The 23,288-nt window shown below is 64.4% G+C and overlaps 1 protein-coding gene across 2 annotated transcripts; it reads right to left on the bottom strand.

Moving 5' to 3' along the window:
• Positions 1-1,990: 1,990 nt before the first annotated feature.
• Positions 1,991-21,310, bottom strand: JUP (junction plakoglobin). Of its 2 annotated transcripts, none has more exons than XM_087769922.1 (15): positions 21,228-21,310; positions 10,932-11,164; positions 9,668-9,921; positions 8,867-9,105; positions 8,177-8,378; positions 7,452-7,596; positions 6,949-7,052; positions 5,381-5,719; positions 4,812-4,967; positions 4,527-4,646; positions 4,192-4,342; positions 3,933-4,054; positions 3,650-3,689; positions 3,127-3,295; positions 1,991-2,854 (listed from the first exon to the last, which is right to left on the bottom strand). In XM_087769922.1, exons 2-14 carry the CDS (start codon positions 11,155-11,157, stop codon positions 3,150-3,152), a joined length of 2,244 nt encoding a protein of 747 aa, XP_087626048.1. In that variant the 5' UTR covers positions 11,158-11,164; positions 21,228-21,310; the 3' UTR covers positions 1,991-2,854; positions 3,127-3,149. The 2 variants fall into 2 exon arrangements, with proteins under 2 accessions (XP_087626048.1, XP_087626049.1); XM_087769923.1 differs by having other exon boundaries at positions 9,668-9,918.
• Positions 21,311-23,288: the final 1,978 nt, after the last annotated feature.

Genomic DNA, 23,288 nt, shown 5'->3' with positions numbered 1-23,288 from the left:
CTGGCCTGGCTGGGTCGCCTGGTCCCCCCCCTGCACAGGGGGCTTATTCCCATTGCCTGTCACTGGTCCGCCTCTTGTTCTGGCAGCGGCTGCAGCTGGGCTACCTGGCCCCCCAGCCTCACCCTGCGAGCCGCTCTGGCCCCGCTGCCCTCCGGAACCGCGCTCGGTCCTGCCCGGAAAGCAGCTGTTGTTTTGCTTGTCCTGGTCCTGGCACGGCCGTGGCAGGAAGCGCAGCCGCATCCCTGCTGCACCGGGGCTTGGCCGCGGCTGCGGGGCTGAGCTCAGCGCAGGATGTTCCCCCGAGCCAGCGGGACGGCACTGGAGCCTGCCCCGCTTCCCAGACCCCTTCCTGCTGCCTTTGTCCCCAGCTTGCTCCTGCCCTAGCCCAGCCTGCTACTGGGACCGTCCAGGGCCGACTATGGCACGCCAGCGTGGACACACGAACCTTCACGTCCTCCCACGCTCTGCAGCAGCCCAGGCACCACGCGTGGTGGGCACCTACCTCCCTGTCCCCCCCCCCCCCGTGGCCCCGCCAGGCGCCGCAGCAGAGCTGAGGGAACACGCAAAGACAGAGGGGTTGATGCCGACAGTGAGCAGGAATGGCTGCGACTTTGTTCCCAGCTCCCTTTGATCACGTCCCCCATCTCCCCGCGCTGGCGGCAGCCGTGTCGGGCTGATTAGCGTCCGGCCAGTGGCTGCGCAGAACGAGCTGTGCTTGCAGAGGTGCTCTGTGCAGGCAGAGCTCAGAGCTGGGGGTCGGGGACGACGTCCTGGCTCTCCGGCTGCCTCCCTGGGTCACGGCAGCGCGTATCTCACCGAACCGATGCAGCAATCGCAGCACCCCGAGCCGCTGGCACAGCGCAGACATCGCTGCGTGACCCGACTCCCCTCTCCAGGTCCCCCACCTCCGCCCTAAGAGCCCCCACGCCCCTGGCCGTCCCCCGCAGGGTGGATGCACGGAGCAGAGGTACAAACCTGCCAGGGACGGGGGCGTGGGCATCCCGGGGCCACCCGCGTTTCACTCTTCCATCCCCCAGCACATACACCCCAGCAGGCAAAACCCACAGCCCTGCTGCTGCAGGCCATCTCCTGCCTCGGCGCTCAGCCTGCACCTTCTTGCCCAAAAAGGTGCCGTGGAAAAGCCCAGGGCATCTGACTACCAGCGGCGGCTGTCCCTGGCCCCGTCCCCGTGCTGAGGAGGCCACCAAGCAGATGGGCGGCCCTGAAGTTGGGGGTAACTTTGCGAAGTTTCCACCTCCCAGCGTGATCCCTGCCTGGCGCCGCTTCCCCGTCGCCGTCCCCAGGCGCAGCTGCCAGAGTTAGCGTTTCAGCTGAGAATATTTCCTCCTGCCATCTGTTCCCACTATGAAGCCGGGCTGTGAAAGGAGGCAACTAGGTTTCTCTGAGTAAATCACTTTTTTTAACCTGGCCTCTTGCGGCTCCATCCAGGCTTCACTCCAGCAATCAGCGGGGCTCGCTCCCGACCGGCACGTTTATCCCCCAGAGCTCATTAAAGCGAGCTATGCACAGCAGCAGAGAGGAGATGCCGGTGATGCTGCCTAATGAACAAACATCTTAATTACTGGGAGTTTTTACCTCCTGACAGAGCAGACAGACACTGGATGGAGACGGCATGCTAATGACCCAGCACAGCGACGGGCAAGGGAAGGGCTGGCGACGCGTCCGGGTGCAGGGCTGACGGTGGGAGCTGCTGCCGGTGCCACGGGGCTGCGAGCGGGTGGCCTGTGCCTTGCCGAGCATCGTCCCCGAGGCACAGGGAGGGGCCCAGCCTGCTTGTCCCCCCCGGCCGCCACCTGAGCCCTCGGCCAGGCGGGTGCAGAGCATGGGAACGAGCTCATCCGAGGCCACCCAGCCCCACGGGAGGGAACCACCGCTTGGCCCAAGGAGGGCGATGGCCACCTTCACCCCGGCTGCCCCAAGGGGACTCGCTGACCTTCCCCAGCTGACAGAACAGGCTCAGGGCAACACGGGGCTGGGGGGGTTATTTTATTCTTTGCTTTGGTCTATACAAAAACAACTTACAGAAATAATAAAATCTTCCATTCCTGAACCACACTTCAGTAACTGTCCATCCCTTTCTGGTGGAAGCCTTAAACCACAATCAGATCCAGAGCCTCTTTAAAAAATGCGTTAGATAAGGGAGGAGGGGACGGAAACACACCACTCACCAAAAAGAAGGGGAACGGGTTAAAATGTGCAACAGAGATCAGTACAAGGACACGGTTGCTAATGCTGGAGTCACTCCTCTATGGGTACTGGTAGGATAGGCAGGTACGCAAAGTCAGCTCCCCAACGGCTGATCGGAAAGAATTAAACCGCAGACATCCCGATGGCTAAAACGAAGGTCCTGAGACACGGCACCCTTTGGTTCCAGCAAACTCTGGATTGGCCTGATTAAGTTAGAGTTCGCAGAAAGCAAAGGGTTTTCCCGTGTTAGATTCCTTTCCTAGAACACTAACACGCAGAACAAATAGTGGGGAAGTTAGAAAGCACAAACAGAAAGACGGCAAAAGCCATTGGCACCATATTAAAAATAAAAAAGAAATATATATTCATAGAAAAGACTATTTTGCCAATGAAAGGTCGCTAACGGTGCAGGGTTTGTGTGTTTTAAAGCTTCAGAAACAGTATCTTGGATGCTGGATGCGGCAGTAGGTGCTCGAAGCAGTCCCAGGAGGAAGGACCTTCTCCACAGACCCACAGCGAAGAAAAAAAATCGAAAAATAAAACCTCTCGTGGGAATGGAAAAGTTTGTCTTCTCAGGCACTTCTGTCTCCCAAGTCCTTGCCAATACTCAGCTCTGGGGCCACCCTCTTCTGTATGGAGAAAACACCTGCACGTGGCAGGACAGAGCTCCGTTACTCGACCGAGGCAGGGTTGGGAGACCAGAGCCCAGCGCCCCCAGAGCCCTGGGGTGATGGGGATGGCGACCCACAGCAGTGCCGGGGACCCCATGGCAGCACCAGGGACCCCACGGCAGCACCAGGGACCCCACGGCACGCCGGCACCAGCAGCCAGCCCTGCCTCCCCCGGCCGCCCGCCCCGCTCCAGGGCCGAGCACGCCCCTGGTAAGCGCCCACACTCCAGGTACACGCCAGCAACTACCTGGTGGGGGGCTGCGGGGAGGGTTAGGCGAGCATGTGGTCAGCGAAGGGCGCTCGGACGCCGTCGCTGTAGGCGTCCATGGGGTAGTCCCCGTCCATGTCCATGTGCATGTCGATGGGGTCCAGGGGGATGTCACCCGAGTACATGGGGCGGTAGCCAGGGTCCAGCTCTGCAGGGAAGGGATGCGGCAACCTCAGCTCCCGCTGGTGAGAGACTTCTCCAGACCTCAGCCACCCTCCCGGTCCCCCCGCCCAGGGCAGCACATGCCACTGCAAAGGACACGAGGGCCACCCACCTGCCCCAAGCCTCTGGGCCAGCCCAGGCACGCAGGGGAATGGCTGCACACGCTCCCTGGGGAGCTGAGCATCCCGCTGAGCATCCCCAGGTGGGCCAGGCTGGCATTTTGCTAGTAGCCACCCAAGAAAGGTTTTAAAACCAGCCTGGTTTGGTGAGATGAGGCAACTGCCCCATCAGAGCACAGCCCACGGGGGAACCCTGCAGGAAAAGCAGGCGCCATACTCACCATCTGAGTAGGGCTCGTTGATGGGGATCATGCTCTGAGCCTACAAAAGAAGGTGACAATTGTAGAGGGGATTCGTGCTCACACGTGCACGATGCTCAGGGGCTATGTGGTGCCCAGCCCTGTCCCGGGTAGCAGGTACCGCGACCCAGGGCTGCCGGAGAGCCAAGGCCACAGCTCATCCACCCCCCACCTCCCGTGGAAGCTTTTGGAGGCAGGACGGGGCCGTCCCAAGAGGGCCTGGTTTCCCCAGGGAAAAGAACTCCGTGCCCAGCGGGATGCTCACCGCCTCCCAGGCTGCCGGGTCGTGCTTGAAGAGGGAGTTGGTGAGCTCCACGGAGACGCGCTTCCTGTAGTCGGGGTTCTTGTCCTCCGAGATTCGGAAGAGCACGGCAGCCGCATAGGTGGCTGCAGGGGAAGGACGGCAGCCTCAGCTCCCGGTGCCGTGCAGCACTGAAGCACCAGAAGACCCAGAGCGGCTGCAGCTGGGGCAATGCCTGGTGGCGGAGAGCCCCCGGCACAGGGCCCGGCACGGCGGCACTCACCTGTCCCCTCGTTCCTGGAGTGCAGCAGCTCCATCAGCGGAGCCGAGGCCCCCTCTGCATCAATGGCATCTGCCGCCTCCTTGTCCTGGGCCAGCTCACACAGCACGCCAGCCGCCACGCGCTGGATGTTCTCCACCGGCGAGTAGAGGAGCTGTCAGGAGAGATTAGCAGCAACGTGAAGCAGCCAGGGAGAAGCTGTTGTGCTCCTGCCATGGTCTGACACGTACAGGTGCCACCAGCCGAGTGCTGCGGCCCCCTGGCCCTGGCACCGCGGGGCTGTGCCAGCCAGCTGGGAGGTGGCAGAGCGCAGCCCCCACGTCCCCCCAGCCCCTGACCTGCACGAAGAGAGGGATGGTGTTGAGGCGGAAGATCTCCATGCGGTTCATGGGGTCCCGGGCCAGGATGTGCAGTGCCCCTGTGCACCCCTCCACGATCTCCTCCATCTTCACTCCATCCTGCCAGGGGACAAACGCTCAGCCGGGGCACCCCACACCAGGGCACGATCACCCCGAGCGTGGGCACAGGCTACCCCCCAGGGACAGGTTGGGTTTTGGGGTGCCAGGCTGTGCCAGGAACGGGGCAGAGGGGCACCCCCAGCAACCCCTGCCGCAGGGACTCACTGTGTAGGGCTGCTGCGTGCCGGCTGCTACGTGCCGCTGGGCGTCCTGGTGAGCCTTGACCAGCAGCTGGACCAGGCGGGGGATGACGGCGGCCTCCTGGAGCGGGGCATGGTTGGCCGGGCATAGGGCCAGGTTGCGGATCAGGCCTATGGTAGCCTGGAGGAGCAAAGTGAGGAATAAGATTCATCTCGACCATGGATCAGAGCAGCACGTGCTCCCCATGGGACCCACCAGCCAGGCCCCCCTCCCTGGCCTGTCCCACCCCATCCCCCTCCACGGCGCAGGCTGCCTCCAGCTTCCTCCCACACCGGATCCGGCCCCCTCCCCGCAGGGGAGGCCGGGGCGAGTATCGATTCCAGCCCGCACGAGCCATTTCCTCCATTAGCTGCCGTCAAGGATGCCGCCCTACAGGACCAGGGCTGCAGTGGCAGCAGCCCGCCATCGCTCCGTGCACAGCACCAGCTGCAGACCCCCTCAGCAGCACATCCCACCACGGGCCAGCAGCCGGGGGCTCGCTTGAGCCCAGCCACTGGCTTCTTCTGGCCCCCAGCATCCCCACAGCCCCTTACCTTGACCAGTGGCCACTGGTTGGGCTGGTTGAGGAGCTTGACGATAGCGGGGATGCCGTAGTTGAGCCGCACCGAGTTCTGTGCCATCTCAGCCTCGGGATGCCGGCTGGTGAGGTGCCGGAGAGCACAGACAGCCGGCTCGGTGATGTCCTCCTTGTCGCCCGCCCGCAGGATGGTGTGGATCAGGGCCTCCACCCCGTTCGACTGCGTCACCAGGGTCTTGTTCTTGCTGTTGTTGCAGGTCAGGTTGGAGAGGGTGCCGGTGGCACAGGTCAGCACATTCACGTCATCGGAGCTCAGCTGGTTCACCAGGATCTTGAGGACGCCATCCAGGCCCTCCTGCGGGAGCAGGGACAGGAGGTCGGACCAGCCCCCCCGCAGCCAGATCCGGGCTCAGCCAGCGGCTGGGCTGCAGCCCTGTGCCCATCCCCTGTGTCTCCTGCCTGGGCACGGGGAGCCAGAGCTGCTCCCCCTGGACGGGCCGGACACCCAGCCTCGGAGAGGAGGAGCCCCTCCTGCAAGGACAGCTCCTACCATTGCAGAAAGGATCCAGCCCCCAGCAGTGCTCTTCCTCCCAGATCTGGCACCCTCTCCCCTTGAGAGCCAGGCTTGCATGGCTGCCCTCGCCGGAGCTCACACAGCCCTTGCTGCAGACCCCGGCCCCCCAGCACCCCACGTCCTGGCCCCACATGCCCCTCAGCTCTGCACAGGCCAGCGATGGCAGAGAGGCAGCGTTTGCGCCTCCCACGCTGCGCCTTTCCCTGTCCCCCTGCAGCCAGAGCTGCTTCTCCATGATGCCGGCATGGTATGAGCAACAGGCACTCTCCACATGCAGCTTAAGAGTTTAATGTCTCCAGCAGCTTTTCTCTGCTGGGAAGTGCAAACAATGCACCCGCCAGTGCTCCTCGAGCAGTCCCGGGCTGACCCTGGTCCCGGCCATGCCGGCAGGCAGCCAGCAGCGGGGCAGGAAGGAGTTAAAAGCACCATGGCCGCATCCCCCTCTCAATCCACAGAGCCAGGGATGGTTACAGGCCAGGCCAAATAGTTTCCACTCTGCATCAGGCGCTAATCTGCACAGAGAGGCGGCCCCAGCAGACGGGGGAATGCATCAGGAGGCAGCAAAGGGCTGGGGAGAGCAACCCCAGAGCAGAGCTTGGGGCCACCCTCGCACCGGCTGCCAGGGGCTCCCTGAGCCAGAGCAAGCAGCAGCCCCGGCGATGCCCCGCTGAGCACGTGAGGAACAGCCAGTGGCCTTGGCCCCCCACCGGGGACACGGCACGAGCGCTGGCAGCCGGCTGGCATGGGAAGGGCCGCGGGCAGTAAGCAGCCTCCTGCCACGCCAGGTAAAGCCCTGCTGCAGCGGGGCTCGGGCACAGCTGGGCATCCCCTCCCTCTGCCAGGCACGCGCACTGCCACAGCCCGCAGCTCACAGGGCTTGGAAACGGCACGAGGACGCTGCTTTAGATTCAGCCTGGCGCAAGCAGAGGGCAAGGGGCAGCCCGGCGGCTGCAACAGAGAAGCCTCCAAAATGCTGCGTTGAAGCACGACTCAGGGTCCCGCAGACTCACCTGTTTGGTAGCCACGTCAGAGAGGTTTCGCAGGGTCCAGAGACAGTTCTGGACCAGCCTGGGGCTGGAGCTGGTCAGGTGCTTGCCCAACGCCTGCATGCCGCCTGCCGAGGAAGGAGACACCAGCCCATCTGTAAATACCCAAAGCTGCCCCAGCAGAGAGGAGAAGGGAGAGACAGCGGGTCTGCGTGGCACCGCCGACCGATGCCTCCAACGCATGATGCAGCCTCATGGCTTACTGGAGGCTAAATGCGGTGCGGGAAGCCAGCTCCCAGCTGGCCAGCCAGGCCAGATCCTGCCCACACACGGTGCCAGGAAAGCACCTCAGCAGCATTTCAGAGCAAGAAACCAGGCCACACGCAGGTGGTTTCACCTGGCTGTGCAAGGCCTCTGCTTGTCTCGCACATCAGCTGTGAGACAGCACCCTCAGCTGCATCATCCCGACACCACCCCACTCCTGCTGTGTGACACCGGCTCTGCTGCAGCCCCCCAGCCCCTCTTACCAGCCTCAACGATAGCAGGCTTGTTGCTGGGACACACCGACAGCACCTTGAGCACCCGGCTGGTGGTCCAGAGCAGCTTCTCGTAGTTGTAGCTGCGCATGATCTGCACCAGGGCCTGGGGTCCTCCGTTGGCCAAAATAATCAGCTGCAAGACAGAAGGGCCCCAGGGTCGGGGTGTGCGGCAGCTCTGGGACCACCACTGCTTTCCCCAGCTCGCGCCAGGACACAAGTCAGGCAGGAGGTCCAACCCCTTGGCATGCCCGAGTGCTTCGGGTCACCCCTGCTGGGGCCGTGCACTGCCACCGCCCCCCAGCCACCCCGGCCCTGCGCACCGGGGTCCCGTGCCCCGCGCCGCAGGCAGGACGGGCAGCACCCACCCGCCCAGCTAGCGTCAGAGCACATCCAGGGACCAAACCTCCGCGCCAGGCTGGGACGACCAGGGCGTGGGAGGAGAGGAGCAGCCAAAGAACAAAGATAGAGGCACTGCCTGGAGCAGCAGGGGGAAGAAACCCAGCTGAGCTGATCTACCAGCCAGACTGGGACAGTCTGCGCTTTCGGGGATGCTCAGCTGCTCTGCTGCTGGCTGGGGCACACGGGCGGTGGGAGCTCCCACCCCTGCGCTCCCAGGCTCCTGTCTACAAGGAGCAAGGTTGGGCAACCGACGCCTGCCTGCCTCCCCCGGCAGGACCCCGCGCCGTGGGGCAGGCCAGGCTCCCTGCGCCCACCTTGCTCTCCTGGTTCCCGTAGGCGAGGAGCTGAAGGCAGTCGGTGGTGATTGCCAGGAACTTGGGGTTGTTCTTGTTCAGCAGGGGAACCATCTTCTGCAGGCCGTCGGCCAGGCGCACAGCCATCTTGGCCCCTTCCTGGTAGAGCAGCAGGTTGTGCAGGGTGGTGATGGCGTAGAAGAGGACTGACTCGACCGGCGAGCTGCAGGCAGGTGGCACAGAGCCACGTCAGTGCAGGCAGCTGCCTCCAGGCTGCCAGCAGAGCCCCCAAGGCTGCCCCGAACCCAACTCCCACCCAGTGCCCTGCAGCAGGAGCCGGTGCGAGGCGACCATGTCGCACAGCCCTGGGGCTGCCCTCCAGGAAGGGACAGCTCCTCCTCGGGGCAGAGCAGCGACCCCAGGGTCTCCATGGACCCTTGTCTCCATGGTCAAGGCAGCATGGGGGACCGCTCCCCTCCCCCTGCCCCCACACTGGCTCCAAATGCAGCAAACCCCCGGGGCTTTTGCGGGTTAAAAGGCTGAAGGTCTCCCGCTCCCTTGTTTTCGTGTCAGACGGAGGATCCACGTCTAGGGGCAGCACGAGCCCTCCCCTCCTCTGCCCCCAGCCCAGGCACTCGCCCGGCTGCCAGCCTGGGAAGGGACCGCTCAGCTCCGCCGTCCTCTCGGGACCCCCCGCCGGCACCCCCGTACCTCAGCATCCTGACAAGGGCCGGGATGCCACCGGACTTGAAGATGGAGAGCAGGCCCTCGCGGTGGTGCGAGAGGTTGTGCAGGATGCTGGTGGTGCAGCGGGCCGTGTCCAGGTCGCTGGTGCTCTGCATGGTGCGGACCACAGCCGCCACGATCTGAGGCGACTGCATCAGGGCACGGCGCGACGCCTCCTTCTTGGAAAGCTGGTTGACGATCATGGCCGCTTTGCTGACAACCACCTGGACGGGGAGAGAAGCCAGTGGGTGGGAGGGGGTCCCGGTGCCACCCACTGCCCATCGCAGCAGGGACTGGAGGGATCCCACTCTGCTGGGCGAGAGCTGGCCCGGGGCTGCCGTGCATCGTGCAGAGCAGGGCGGCGCTGGAGCGGCAGAGCCGGCACAGCCAGTGCAGGCGAGGATTGCTATTTTTAACAATCCTCATCCACGTTGCTCCCGGAGCTACGCTGCATTTCGCAGCAGCAGGCAGCATACGGTCGGGTCCACGGAGCACAGGCGTGCTGCAGGGACGGGCAGGGGGAGGGCAGGGGGGGCTGGAGCACTGAGAGCCAGCAAGAAACGCTCAGTGTCTGTGCAAGGCCAGGGCAGGAGAGCTGTGCCAGGGCAGCAAGGGCAGGCTGCGGAGATGCGGGTGGGCAGAGGTGGGCTCAGTCCTGTTGCGGCACAGAGGTGACCGCAGAGCTTTGCCAAGAGGCAGGAGCTGGACAGTGGCCATGGAGCCCCGCGAGGACGGGAGCCGGCTGTGCTGCCCAGAGACACACGCAGGCAAACCACGCTTCCTTACCGGGTCCTCATCATTGAGCAGCTTGGTGAGCTCCGGGATGGCGCGTGTCGCCAGCTCAGCGTCATCCTGGTAGTTGATGAGGTGCACGATGGCCGATTTCAGCATCTGCGAGGGCTCTGCCAGGCGCTGCACGTTGGTCTGCTGCCCCTCCAGCTGGGTGGTGATGAGCAGGGAGCGGTCCTCCACCGTCTCGGGGTACATGGCAGCCCGGACACGCTGGGCCCGGGTCATGGCCAGCTGAGCCTCCATGTCTGCTGCAGGGGGAGATGGGGAGGCAGCGTTAGACTCAGGGTCTCTCCGAGGAGCACTCCCAGCCCTGCTTTCCAATTTCAATTAGCTGAGCCAGAGCTTAGCGCACCAACACCGGCAACGTCAGCAGTCCCAGCACACTCTGCAAGGAGCTGGTGCTTCAAAGTGTAAACAGACACGACAGCGCAGAGATAAGACAACACTCAATTAGGGAGCATAATTAGGCAGTTGTCACACAAGGTCCATTAATTAAAAACTTAAGGATATTTGCAACTTGGGACCAGCTGGCACTGGGTATTAGGAGGACACGGAGGCCTTCCCCATTAAGGATGCCGTGACAAGTGCGACCCAAGGGGCAGAGATGCTCCAGCGGCCACCCACCGTCCCCACCTCTGCGGCACAGGGACCGCACAGGGCTCGGGAGGGCTCGTCCCTCTCCTCGGGGCTCTGCCTCCCCAGGGGAGCTGGCGATTAAACTTCCCAGAGCCCATCGCTGACAGGGGAACAGCAGAGGCGAGCAGAGCAAACCAGCTCTCTTTTAAGAGATAAAGCCGGGGGAAGCATCTCCTTTGGCTTTAGGGGCTGCATCTCCTCCTGCTTCACCCTCGCAGCAGTGGGAGAAGATGGGCCGGCCAGCATGGCTTTACGGCACACGCCAGCAGCTCTGCCAGCCACGCTGAGACAGGTTTCCCGAGCAGGCAGACAGGCAGCAGAACAGACGGCCGATCCGTGGGCCGGGATCAGCTGTTCCTATCTTGAGCCAACTCAGCAGCGCGCTCGGATGTGTGTGCACAGCTCAGCACCGGTGCGGGCTGGCTGCGCGCCGCCCCTACGCAAGAGCCTCTCGGCACAGGGAAGGAGGACAGGAGGGAGCATATTTTAGGCAGTAACAACTCCCGGGGTGTGGAAGGCAGTGTGGAGGAGTGCCCAGAAGGAGCACGGCTCATGGGGGGGCAGCGGAAGGCTGGAGCGGAGCAGCCGAGCTCGACGACATGCCCGGCCCCACAGCCCCTACCTTGCGCTTGGCTCTGGCCCTGGCTCCCTCCCTGGCAGTAGCTCGTGGTGGTCGTCTTCTTGATGGTGTACTGCTTCCCATAGACCTCGTCATCATCCCCGAGGCACTTGCTGCTGACAGAGGGCACCTGGGTGTTGACACCGGAGTGGATGCCCGAGTCATAGGTGTAGGTTTGCTGCCACTCTGTCACCTTGATCGGCTGCTCCATCATGTTCATCACCTCCATGGCTGCTCTGCGGGGCAGGGAGGGGAGAAGTCACGCCTCTGAGCCCAGCTCGCCGCAGCACCCTCCTGCCCCGCTCCTGCACCAAACCGTGGCAGACCCCAGCACGGCAGCCGGCCCCTGCGCAGCTCACGAGTAGATCGAGCAGATCGCTATCCACCCTCCTCCCCCACGCGAGATGAAAGGCGGCACCGGGATGCGGAACCCACAGCTCAGCACTTTGCTGCTCGTGTTCAGACACGAACCGCGGCTGCAACCGGCGCAGACCGCGCACGGCTGGCTGAGCCGTCAGCCAGCGCCTGCTGCGCAACGCCGTGTCTCACCGCCTTGGCGGCAAAGGTGTGAGCAGGCTCTGCCCGGCGTGGAGGGACCCCCCCAGCCAGGCCCCCCCCGCTCCCGGCTCCCCCAGCTGCCCACGGGCTTTTTAAAGACCAGTTTCCAGAGACAGGACTTGGCAGAGCGCTGGGGACAGCCACAAGGCCGGAGGTCCAAGAATAAAACAAACCTTTTTAGAAGCCCTCTGGGACACTCCTAAAGCACCTAAAAATAACGAGGCAAAGTCACCAGCTCGGCTCTCCTGCGGGTGCTCAGCACCACAAGCGCCCATGGCATGGTCCGGGGCTGGGTGCTCCCTGTGCTGAGCACCACGCCGTGGCTGCACGGTGCCAGGACAGGGCAGCCCAGCACATCCCAAAACTCAGGACAAGCCCGCCAAGGTTGCCTGCGAACAGGGCTGGGTTTCCCTCATCTTTAATTTGGGGAACGCAGGGGGAGGGAGGATGGCTCAGGGATTAACCCCTGAGCTCATCGGGGCAGGCAGACGCTGCAGGGCTGTGAGTCACCAGCCCCGCATCCAGCCCCCGGCAGGGCCAGGAGGGGAGGGATGGCTGGAGGCAGGCAGGGATGGAGACAGTGCCCAGCCAGCCCTACCGCCGCCAACCCACCGTCCAGGCATCCGCCGGATTCCTGCCCCTTCCTCCCGCCGCACAGGAGGCCGCGCAGGGGCGGGGATGAGTCAGAGTTTCAGAGGCGATAAGAGGCGAAGGGAGCAGCTGCCAGCCGGCACCCAGCATCGCTGGGCGCAGCAGCAACCGCACGTCCAAACAGAGGCGTAATTACCACCTCCACCAGCACTGATTCATGCAGCAAGCAGGACCAGGGCAGCCACGCGCCCCTGGCTCCGCTCCAGTGGCCGGCGCAGCTTGGGGCTCGCAGGGACCCGCCAGGCTGGTGCAGCAGCCTCAGGCCCCAGCACCCTCCTCGGGGGAGCAAGGGGAACGGGGGATGAGCCCCCCGCCAGCCCCGGCCCCCCGCCACGCCGGCAGCTGAGTCAGGGCGTCGGGTGGTGGCCGAAGACGCGGCTTGCGCGGGGCAGCCCAGCAGGGCATGGCGCGCATGGGCTTGGCGCGGCTCGCCCCAGCGCTGCCGGCTGTTCTCAAGGAGCGGCCAAGCTCTCACAAGTGGCACAGGCCAGTGCTCACAGAGAAAAATCCCAGCCCGGGAGGAAAAAAACCCACTTGCTCCCAGGGAATAGGGGCTGGATGGAAGGCAGGAGCCCTGCCACGCTCCAGTCTGCCCAGCTAGATGCATCCTGCATCCCACCATGTCCGCCCCCACCACCTTCCTGGAGCCATTGCAGGGCACTGTCCTGTCAATTCAATATTTTTTGAGCTGTCAAGCAGCAATCCGCAGGCTAAGTACTGCTCCGGCTTTAATGGGTTCTGCATAATGCATGTTTATAAGGCAGCAAGAGAGGGACCCGCTAATGGAGGCCAGCGGGGGCAGATCGTTCCTAGGCACGGGCGGGAGCTGGGGTTTCCGTTTGGTGCGGCAGGGCAGTGCGTGACGCACGGCGCCGGCAGCGAGGGGCGAGCCCGGCTCCGCTCCCCACCCCGTGCCAGAGCAGGGTTCGGCCAGGAGAGCCCCTGTGCTGAGCCGGGAGTGCCGCACACCCCCGTCTGTGTATTCATGAGCTGTTGGATCGGTGTTTGGGAGAGCCAGTCCTCCCAGCTGGGCCACCCTGGCCACAGCGGCAGAGCCTCCCAATTGTATCAGGAAGCCTGAGAAAAGCAATGCCAAATCACACCCGAGGGAGCATGGCGTGCAGGAGAGCGCTCTGCTGGCACCGGCGGGGCAAGCTGCTGCGGTGCAGGAGCTGGTGCGTGCCATCGCACATCCCAGCCGGGAGCTGGCGTGCAGAGCCCCGGCAGCAGGGCTGCAGCCAGAGGGACCCTGGCACCCCAAGGCTGACACTGGAAAGCTGCCCTGGACACGGTGGGCAAGGCGAGGGCGGAGTTGAGGGCAGGAAAGCTCCCTGTACCACAGCGGGGGGGTGTAAGGACCCCGAGCACCCACCCCAGTCAGCACAGGGACCCCCAGGCAGCAGGGAGCTGGAGCTGGCAGGAGAGGCTGGTGCTGCCTGCGCCGTCAGTCGACCGGTAACGGCTGCTCTACAATTTACAGGCATTTGACAGGCACTTAATTTTTCAAACCTCCATGGGTTCAGCTCAGACACTGGCTTCTTACAGAGCCCTGCATTATGCATGAGCCACCCCCCCGCCACCCCCTCGTCTGCACCCCAGAGACATCAAAAGCCAGCAAAACTCCTCAGAGCCCAGACGCAGGCTCGGGTGATCGGCCCCAGACAAGCTCCACGCAGGAGAGGGGGTCCCAGCTAACGAGCACCGTGTTAGACCCATCTGAGCACGGCACCCTGCAGCACGGGCAGAGGGGCCACCAGGGATGGGTGCTACACAGCTCGGGGGAGTCTCTATCCCCAGGAGCCCCCCAGAAGGGACCACGGGTGCCTTGTTAAACACAGCCTCCATCCTTCTCCGGAGCATCACCCCGCCAGCAGCCAGCAAGGCCGGCGGCACCCAAGGTGACGGAGCCAGTGGAGCAAATATCAGACACTCCAGCGGCAAGCAGTGACATTTTCTGAACCCTGTGTTAAGCATCCTCTGCTCATCACTCAGCGAGGGCCAGACGCCTGACACGAGCTTCTCCTCCATGGCTGGGCTCTGTCCCTGGATGCCCTCCCTCCTCCTCAGTGGGATCAGAGCGAGGCGGGTGGGCCCCCAGGCAAGGGATGCTGCAGACCCCCAGGCCTGGGTTCACCTTCAGCAGGAGCCATTCACCAGCGATGTTTTTGCTGGTGAACGGCTGCAGTGGGGCAGGACCCCCGCCATCCCCAGGATGTGGCAAAGGGGAGGACAGCGGTTCACGCAGGAGGGAGAAGCTGGGGTATCTGGGGCACACGTGAAAATACCTGCCCTGGAGGGGTTAGCTGTGAGCACGGGGGATGCTTGGGTGGGCTCCAGCCCCCTCCATGCCCAGGCCTGTTGGTAGGACGACTGCTGCTCAGCCCAACCCTTATCTCCCTCCTACCGGGCTGTTATCAACCAGTGCGATACCACCGAGCCCTGGGCTGAGCCCCCCTGCCTGCACAGAGCGGGGACCCCCAGGAAAACAGGCCTCACTCCTGGGAACAGCAAGAAATCCCGCAGGAAACGGTGAGGCAGATGTGGGGGACCCCCCAGAGGGGACAGCACCTCCATGGCCCCATGTGGGACAGGGGGCTGTGCAGGGGCTTCAGCCACCCCCTGTGCAAGGGAGAGTCAGGAGAAGGTTAATCCCTCTCCCACCCCTTCCCGCAGCCAGGAATGCCGGGGAAGGCAGAGGAAGCTCCCGCAGCTGTAAGGCACCGGCCAGCAGCTCATCCGCCCCCAGAGCCATTTGATCAGCGTCCAGGCGGCATCGTCCCCCCCGAGACACCGTCTGCGGAGGAAGTCTCTGGCAAACACGCAGCCCTGGGCCTGACCAGCCCTTCCCTCCGGCTGTCGGGAGAAGCCTTCAGCCTCACGCAGGCAGGACAGAGCCGACAGATGTACAGCTGAGCTGCCCAGAACAGCAACAGGGAAGCCATGAATGCTACTTCATGCAAAAATAGCTATTGCCCAGGGACTCCCTGCGGGGCAGCGGTCCCTGGGGTGAGCAGCCATGGCCCCCAGCAGCGGGTCACCCCTAATGAGCAGGCAGGGGGCACAGAGCACCCCCACATCCCAAGTCCCAGGCACGGGCTGCACAGGAGCAGGCACCAGGTCCCAGGGCTCGGTGGGTGCGCGAGGCAGCCTGAGCACATCACCTGCGGCCCCAGCCTGCCCTCGCCCCGTGCGGAGCACGCTGTGCTGCCCAGAGCAGCGCGACGCCGGCCGAGGGGCTGCCGTAGCCCTCCGCAGAGCCCCATCCTTGCACGCATCCTTCCCAGCCCTGCCAGGAACAGAGAGCGGCGGTGCTGGAGGTGCCCCCGCCCAGCAGCCGCATCGTGCAAGGGGGTGAGCTCGGTTGCGGGAAGCACGCGAGCGATTGTAATTACAGTCACTTAGGCTTTTAAGAAAAGGAAAGAGGCAGTTAAGGCAATTCAACAAATGCAATGCAAGAAAAGACTCTATTTTAGAAGCACTTATGCTACACGCAAGCAATCTCCGGTCCTCCCCGACCGCTTGCTCAGACAGCGAGGCTGGGGGAGAGCAGCCTCCACAGCGGCAGAGCTCTCCTCGGGGCAAGGGCATCCGGGAGAGCTGCACCCCGAGGTCCCCATCACCTGCAAGCCCCTGCCCAGGGGCACGCAGCAGCGACACCATTGCACCGACAGCTAATGAAGCTGGGGCAGCAGCTAACGAAGCTCACGCAGACGCTGCAACAGACCCAGCGCCGTACAAAATCTTCAATGGTTTTGAAGAGGATCCCTCGCAGGAACACGCAGCAGGAGGAGGCAGAGAAAGGAGCTTTTCAAGACCTCACCAGCATCAATGGGAAGCGTTAGAGTCAGATCCTGGCTACTCGAGCCCTTTCAATGGGGCTTTACAGTCAAGATAAGTGGAAGAATTCAAAGGGGAAGGAGAACGGCTTGAAGTTTAATGAGGAGGAGATGGGCAACCGGTCTCTTGTTAGAAAGCAGGCTGTAACAGCAGCCGCCCCAGCCCTGCACACAAAGGAGCTAATGGCCTTTGTTCGTCAGCTCCCACGTCCGGAGCGGCTCCCAGCTGCCCCAACAGCTCTGACAACTTCAGGTCACTGGGGAGGGCAGCGAGGGGTGCAAGAACCGCTCTTCAGACCTGGGCTGCCTCACTGGAGGAGGCTCTAAAACCCTATTTATTTTCCAGCTGCTCCTGATGAGGTTAAGTTTGAGCTGCTGAAAGCCCCTGCTCCCACTATTCAGGCAGCACCAGGCGTGCCACGTCCTCCCGAGCATGGCAAGACCAGGCTCCCAGTGGCAGAGGCAGCGCTGGCAGCACGGCGTCTGTGCCATGACCCGCTCCGCTCAGCTGATGCTCTCCATCAAAGCAGAGCACGTTCGCCAAGCCTCTGGAAGTGCCTCGCCTTCACCCAAATTAACAGCTACTGACAGCTCTGGCACACGCCAAGTCCAGGCTGTAATATTTTGGCACTTCAAATCCCCAAATGACAAGGTATTATCCATCAAGTGCTCTCCCGTTGCAAGAGCACGTGCAATGCCGGGCATGACACCCACCCACCTGCAGCACACGGAGGGGCGGCCGAGCCCTCGCACAGGGCACCACGGCCCCGGGAACCGCCGGGCACCTGGGACTTGTGCAAGAGCTGTGCCAAAGCACCGTCCACCGAACCACAGCTTGGGCTTCCCCGGGGAGCCCTGCTGCCCACACCGCGCCCTGCCGTGCTCCGGCTCACCCAGCGGTGCCTCCCTGCCCCACGTGCACAGCACTGCTGGGCGCCGGCATGGATCCAGCAGCTCTGTTGTGCCCCGATTTGGGGGCAGCTCCCCCTTGCACAGCTCCAGTGCCGTGCAGAGCAAGCCCCACAGCAGGACCTGGCGCAGGGAGGGGTTTCCCAGGGACATTCACATGCCGAAGACCCATCGCGGGGTCTCTGGCAGAGCATCTCCCCTTGCTGGCACTGACACCACCATCCACGGAGACAGCGGGATCGGGAGGACCCGCATGGGCACATCCCCTCCTCAAAAAAAGTTTGCTGATCTCGTTAGAAACGCTGCTGGGAAAGATAGGAACTCGCCACTTGTCCATGGAAAGGAGAACTGGCATGATGCAATTAATCACAATAACTCCATCTGGATAAGAAAAAAAAATAATCATTATTTTGTTTTAAAAAGCACAAAGAACAAGTTGTCCTTTAAGAACATGATAATTGTAGGCTTTAAATTTAGGCTTTGAGGCTCACAGGCTGTTCCCAGCTCCAGTCATGGTGTCCATAAACACAGGATTTTACCACCTGGCCCCGATGCTGCCAGAGGAGCGGAGGCAGTGGGGAGGGACACGGGGCTGCTGAGCCCCAGCTTAATTTCTCCATCCAATTGCATTACATCTGTAAAGTTCAGATGCTTCACAAGAAATTATCACCAACACCCGTCAGCACCCGGCCTGTCGGAGCAAGTTAATGATTTGTCACCAGGGCTCTGCCCGCGCGTCACAGCGATTACGGCAGGGCTCCTTACAGCAGCCAAAGGTCTCTCCCCCACCAGCAAAGCACACGGACTTTATCCAGCCATCCACCCCCAAAAGCCACGTGGGACCGCGGCGCATCCCACACCACAGGGTCTGCACCTCCAGCACCGGAGCGGGCTCCCCTCTGGGAGGGCACTGCTGCTCACTTGCCTTCACCGCCTCCTGCGGGCTTGAGCACCCAGGCGTGGGATATTCGGAAAACACCGAGCACCCCACCTTCACCCAGCCACCAGCTCCTGCTCAGGTCTCGGAAGGAGCCCGAGGACTCACTTGGTTCAAATGTGGCGAGGCAGACGTCGTGGGGGAGCCCGACGAGCCCCAGGATCCGCAGGCGCAGCACAAGGCTCCTGCCCTGTTTGCAAAGCGATTTCGGAGCCGAGCGACTGAGGCATGTTGAAATGCCTCCGGGCCTGTCAGCAGCCACAGCAAAACCCATCAGGGCTGGCATATTTAGAAGGGTATTTCAAACCTCTGCCTAATTAGAAACACCTTCATCTCCCCCCACAGATGTCGACAAGCCGTGCAGCATTCCCACGCCAGAGGTGGGAAGCGGAGGGGGCGAGGAGCTCTGCCCATTGAGGCACCTGTGCGGCTCCAAAGCCAACCCAGTTTAAGCACAGACGTGGTGTTTAGCTGCTTAGGTCAAGTTCTAAAACTTCTTTGGAGAGCAAGTACCTGTGCCTTCACACCCCCGCTGTCCTCCACCGCTTCACCAAACAGCATCCATGGGGAAGGGGGGTAAAACCAACCCTCCCGAAGCAGAGAATGCTGCAGCGATCCAAGGCACCAGTGCAGCCCTGGTGTCCTCCCCAGCTGCCATCCCAGCTGCTTCCACCCACACAGATCGACCTGAGACAGCCCATGGTCTCACAGGACCGAGAGCCACCACCCAAGCCCCGGCTCTGGGCGATGCTGGGTGCCCCACACACCCTGTCTAGGTGGGAAAGCACCAGCTGAAATCAAGGTAAAAGCTGAAGTCCAAGGTAGGCTTGTACTGTTTTAATAGAAATTAAATTTCTTTTTAACTTCTGTTAATTAGAAGCCAGTCTAATTTAAACCTTCAAGACTAGCGCAAGCCTCAGTACAGATGCTGCAATTAAGGTCTTGCAAGTTCTCTGCAAAAAGCCTCCGCTTCCCCAGCTTGCAAAGCGGGGGCCAAGGGCAGCTCCGCTCCCCAAGGCTCTGCCATCTGCGAGCGGCAGCGCGCCCGGCAGGAGCGCGTCTTAAACCCCGGAGATCTGGAAGTGCGATAAAAAGCCAAATCCCGTCAAGTGCTCCCACACCAAACCACAGCCTTGAAGGGAAGCCATCGTCACAGGAACAGCCTCAGCTGAAGGAGCCATGCAGCTGCACCACAGTTGCCCGCCCCAGCTGCTAGAGCTGATTAAGGATTTCAGGTGGGGGAAACAAAGGGGAGAGTTAATGGGATTAGGACAGCACTGAATATTACACTGAAATACAGCACTGGGACCCAAGGGGAAATTCTCCAAGGTCCCCAGCTGCAGCCAAGCTATGAGCTGCCCGCACGGCTGAGGTGGTCGATGCTCCGGAGCCAGCACACAAATTGCTCGCACGCCCAGCCCCAGCAGACCCCCCAGCAGCCCGGCTCGGCCCCACCGGGACACACGCGCTTCCTGGAGCCGGTGAGGACACACCACATCGCCCAGACAATAGATCATAAACACCATTGTCTGGAAGGGAGAGCCCTGCGGCGGCCACCCCCACCTTCCCCCAGCGCCCCACGAGTCCCCCGAGCACTGGGGACCCACGTCTCCCCCCGCACCCACACAGGAGCCAGCCCTGGAGGGGAAAACACCCCTCAGCCACCGATGCCAGGAGCTCTGTGCATTCCCATCCTGATGGCCAACTTGTTTAAGCCAAATTAGCAGTAAAATGGGTTTTTCATGACACTTCATGGAAATCCTCCAAAGCGATGAACGATTACAGGCTTCAGATATGCAAAGACTGTTTCATTAGGTACCCCACATCCTTCCACCTGACTCCGATAAAACACCCACAAGGACACAGAACGGGACCTTAAAGCCTCCCCAGCCCCGGTACCGGCTGGGCCAGACACCCACTCCCCCCGAGAGCGGGGCCAGGAGCAGACCCCGTGGGCACCGCGCCCGCCCTGGACGCAGATGACAGCCCTGAGCGAACGCCCCCGGCACCGCTCCAGCCCCGTCCCCGCGGCAGCTGGCAAGGAGACGCTTCGCCCCCGGCTCCCCGCCAGCCCGATGGCAGACAGACCCGAGAGCGCCGGGTGTCGGGGCTGGCAAGTGGCACCGGTGCCAAAACCAGCACGACGTGGGCTGGAGCAGGAGGTGCAGCGACCACGGGGACCGGACCCAGCTGGGTCACGGGGCATCCCTGGCCCCCAGCACCCTTCCAGCACAGGGAAAGCAGCAGGGAACATCACCCCAGACGCGGGGCTCACCCGGGCACCCCAACAGCATCACGGGAAAGCCGGGGGTGCAGGGACGCTGCAGCCTGGCAAGAACAGGCGCAAGCTGCTGCCTTCGCACCCGTGCGGGCACGACAGCAGCGCACAGGACCCAGGACCGTCCCCGGCAGGCGGCCGTGCCCTCTCGGCAGGCATCCACGCTCCTCTTGCGGCACCACGTCTCTCCAAGTTGCTTGTGTGACAGCCTACATTTTCCTTCTCGGGGCAACTCCCAGCAACGTTTCAACATTATCCTTTCATCTGTGCTGTAAACCTGATTAATTAAGCTAATCACTCAGCTAACGCAATTAGAGTGCTCTCTCCTCTCCAAACACCAGACAGAAAGCCAGCCGAGTTTCGCTCCCGCCGCGTTTCCCAGTGCGGATATCCGCCGTCAGCCGCTGGCGGGGGGCTCGGCCGGGAACCCCGCGATGCTCCTCCACCCCGCGACGGGGCCGCCCGGGCGACACCGGGCCACCCGGATTCCTTCTCGACCCCCTCGGGCCCCCGGCCCCGGCAGCCTGGGAGAGCGCTGGGCGAGCCCGGCTGGAGGCCAGGGGTTGCCCACCGGCGGGCGAGGGCGGCGGCAGCGGGGGTCTCCGGCGGGGCCTCGAGCGGGCGCGGCGGCAGCACGCGGCCACCGGGCGTGACTCAGGGCACGCCGGCCGCCGCACCGAGCGGCCACGGTTTACGTAAGAGCCCCAGGGCCACCTGGGCGAGCAGCGTGCCAAGGCCTCGCCCGCAGCCCCGCCACCGCCTCGCCCGCCGAGCCCGGGCGGTGCCGGGGACGAAGCCGCCGCCTGGCAGCGGGGCGCGGGGTCGCAACTTGCAAAGTGGCTGCCGCGGCGCCGGGCGGGCAGCGGGGGCCGGGACGGCCCGGCCGCCCGCGGGGGACTCGCCCCGGGGACCCGCCCGACCGGATCCGCGCCGGCTGGGCTCGGCCGCCGACGGCCGCGACGCTCGCCCCGGCCCCACGCGGGACAAGCGGAGCTCCCGGCTCCGCGCCGGCTCTGCCGCCTGCGGGGAGCGCTGCCCCGGGCGGCGGCGGGACCGACCCGGGGCGGCCGGTGCTGCCCAGCCCGGACACCTGGATTCCCCCCCCCGCCCCGGTCCCGGTCCCCGCTCACCTGCGGGCGGCTCCCCCTGCGCGGACACTGGCGGCCGCCCCGCTCCTGCCCGAACAAAAGGCGAGCAGCGCCCCGCGCGCCGCCCCGCCCCCGCCCCGCCCTGCCCCGCCCCGGCACACGCCCCGCCCCCGCGACGGCGGATGGTTATTGGGCCGCCCGCACGCCCGTCAACCCCGCGGCCGGCCGGGCCCCGCCCCCGCCGGACGTGTTTATCCGCTTTCCATTGGCGGGGGCGCGGCCGTCCCGCCCTTCGCCGGCAAGCGATTGGACAGCGGGGCGGGGTGGGCGGGGCGAGGCGGCGGGCGGAGCAGGGCGCGGCCGCGAGGGGGACCACCTGGGTGACATCACTGGGCGGGCCGGGGCGGAGTCAGGGGCGGGGCCGGGGCGGAGCCACGGACCCTCCCCTGGGCAGGGGGCGGGGCCGGGACGTACCTGGGCGGGGGGGGCAGCCCAGGGGGGCGGGGACCCCGGGGGCCGTGGGGCGCGGGGACCCCCCCAGGGCAGGGCTGGGGTGCGGGGACCCCCGCGAGGGAGCCGGGGCACCCCACGGCCTCGCCCCCGCGTGTCCCCCGGGCCGCGCCCGCCTGTCCCCACGCCCCTCCGGCGTCACGCGTGGGCCGCGGACGCCCCGGTCCCGCGGGGGCTGCAGCGCTGCTCTGCGGCCAGCACCCGGCCAGGAGGGGCCGGAGGGGAGCGGGGCGCGGGCAGGGGGCTCGGGGCTGCCCCCGCCCCCACCGCTCCCCCACCCCAGTTGCCCTCCCCGCTCCCGCCTGCCCCGGCCGCCACTCGAGCCCTCGCGCAGCCGTGGGCGCCGCGTGGGTCACCCCTGCCTCCTGCATCAACGGGCTTTGCAGCGATCGGTGCCCGGGCACGCAGCCGGCAGCAGCAGGGCTGGCTTCGTCCCCGGAGCATCACGCAGCCCTGGGAAGGGGCTTCCCTCGGTGGGGAAACCGAGGCAGGAGCCCAGCAGCGGCAGCAAGAGGCGCTGGGGAAGGCCTCGGGCGGCTGACGGCAGCCTGCGTCACTGCCGTCCCTGGCCAGACTGGTCCAGCCGGGTGCTGCAGGTGCTGCCGCCGCGTCCCAGCTCACCCACTCCCCGTCGGCCCTGGGCGAAGCCTTCGTTACCCAGCACCCGAGTCACCAATGAGCGCCCAGCGCCAGGGCACGTCCCAGCCCACAGCGGGGATCCCCGGGCCTCCTGCTCCCCAGGTTTGGGGATGGGGGCAAGGGAACACATCCCGCACCCTCGCCATCAGCCCCTGCGCAGGCCTCTGCCGCATCTGGCTGCAGGCGCTGACTCAGTCGGGGAATCACAGCTCTGGAGGGAGGCGAGAGACGGAGCTTCAAACACCCCTGCAAGAAAGCGGGATTGCATCGCTGTGTGCAGAGCAGGGGATGCAAAGCACGGCGAGAGCCCTCCCAGCATGAGGAGGAAAGGAACACAGCACGGCGTGGTACGGCACAGTATGGCACGGCACGGCAGGGCACGGCACAGCTGAGATGGCCAAATAAACTCACTTACGTTCCTTCTTGGTCAAGGTCAGAGGAGTCAGGGAAGCGTAGTGCTGCCCTCATGGCGTTAACCCACGGAGTCCTGCAGGCTTGCCCCCCTGCATCCCACCTCCGTATCCCTCCTCGTGCCCCTGCATCCACTGCTGCACCCCTGGTGCCTCCCCGCAGCCTGGCTCTGCCGGCCCGGCACGCCACGGGGGACGGTGGCCACGCTCGCAGCCCCGGCCACGGCTGGGGTCACGCTGCCGCTTGCAGAGCCGCTACTCCTGCTCGGCGCTGCGGGAGTGCCAGACCAGCCGGCACCCCTGCACCCAGCAGCTGCGGTGGGAGCAGCGAGGGGACGCCAGGACCCCGTCCTGGGGCTGCAAGGGGCTTTGCCCGGCACTGGCAGAGGAGTGGGAACAAAGAGCCATGTGCCCCAACGTGAGTTTGGGGCTGGCGAGGGGACGCCGTGCCCAGGCGCGCGTCGGAGCAGGGCGGAGGCCCCGTGGGCCCTGTGCCACCCTTGCCTGGCTTGTTGGGAAGATAAACAAGCCTTTGGCCCCCTGG

This window comes from Nipponia nippon, unplaced genomic scaffold (assembly GCF_047370975.1).
Source record: "Nipponia nippon isolate SJK-2023a ecotype South Korea unplaced genomic scaffold, ASM4737097v1 scaffold_32, whole genome shotgun sequence".
NCBI classification, from domain to species: Eukaryota; Metazoa; Chordata; class Aves; order Pelecaniformes; family Threskiornithidae; genus Nipponia; species Nipponia nippon.
Note: the sequence above shows the minus strand (reverse complement) of the source record. Positions and strands in the feature narration are given on the sequence as shown.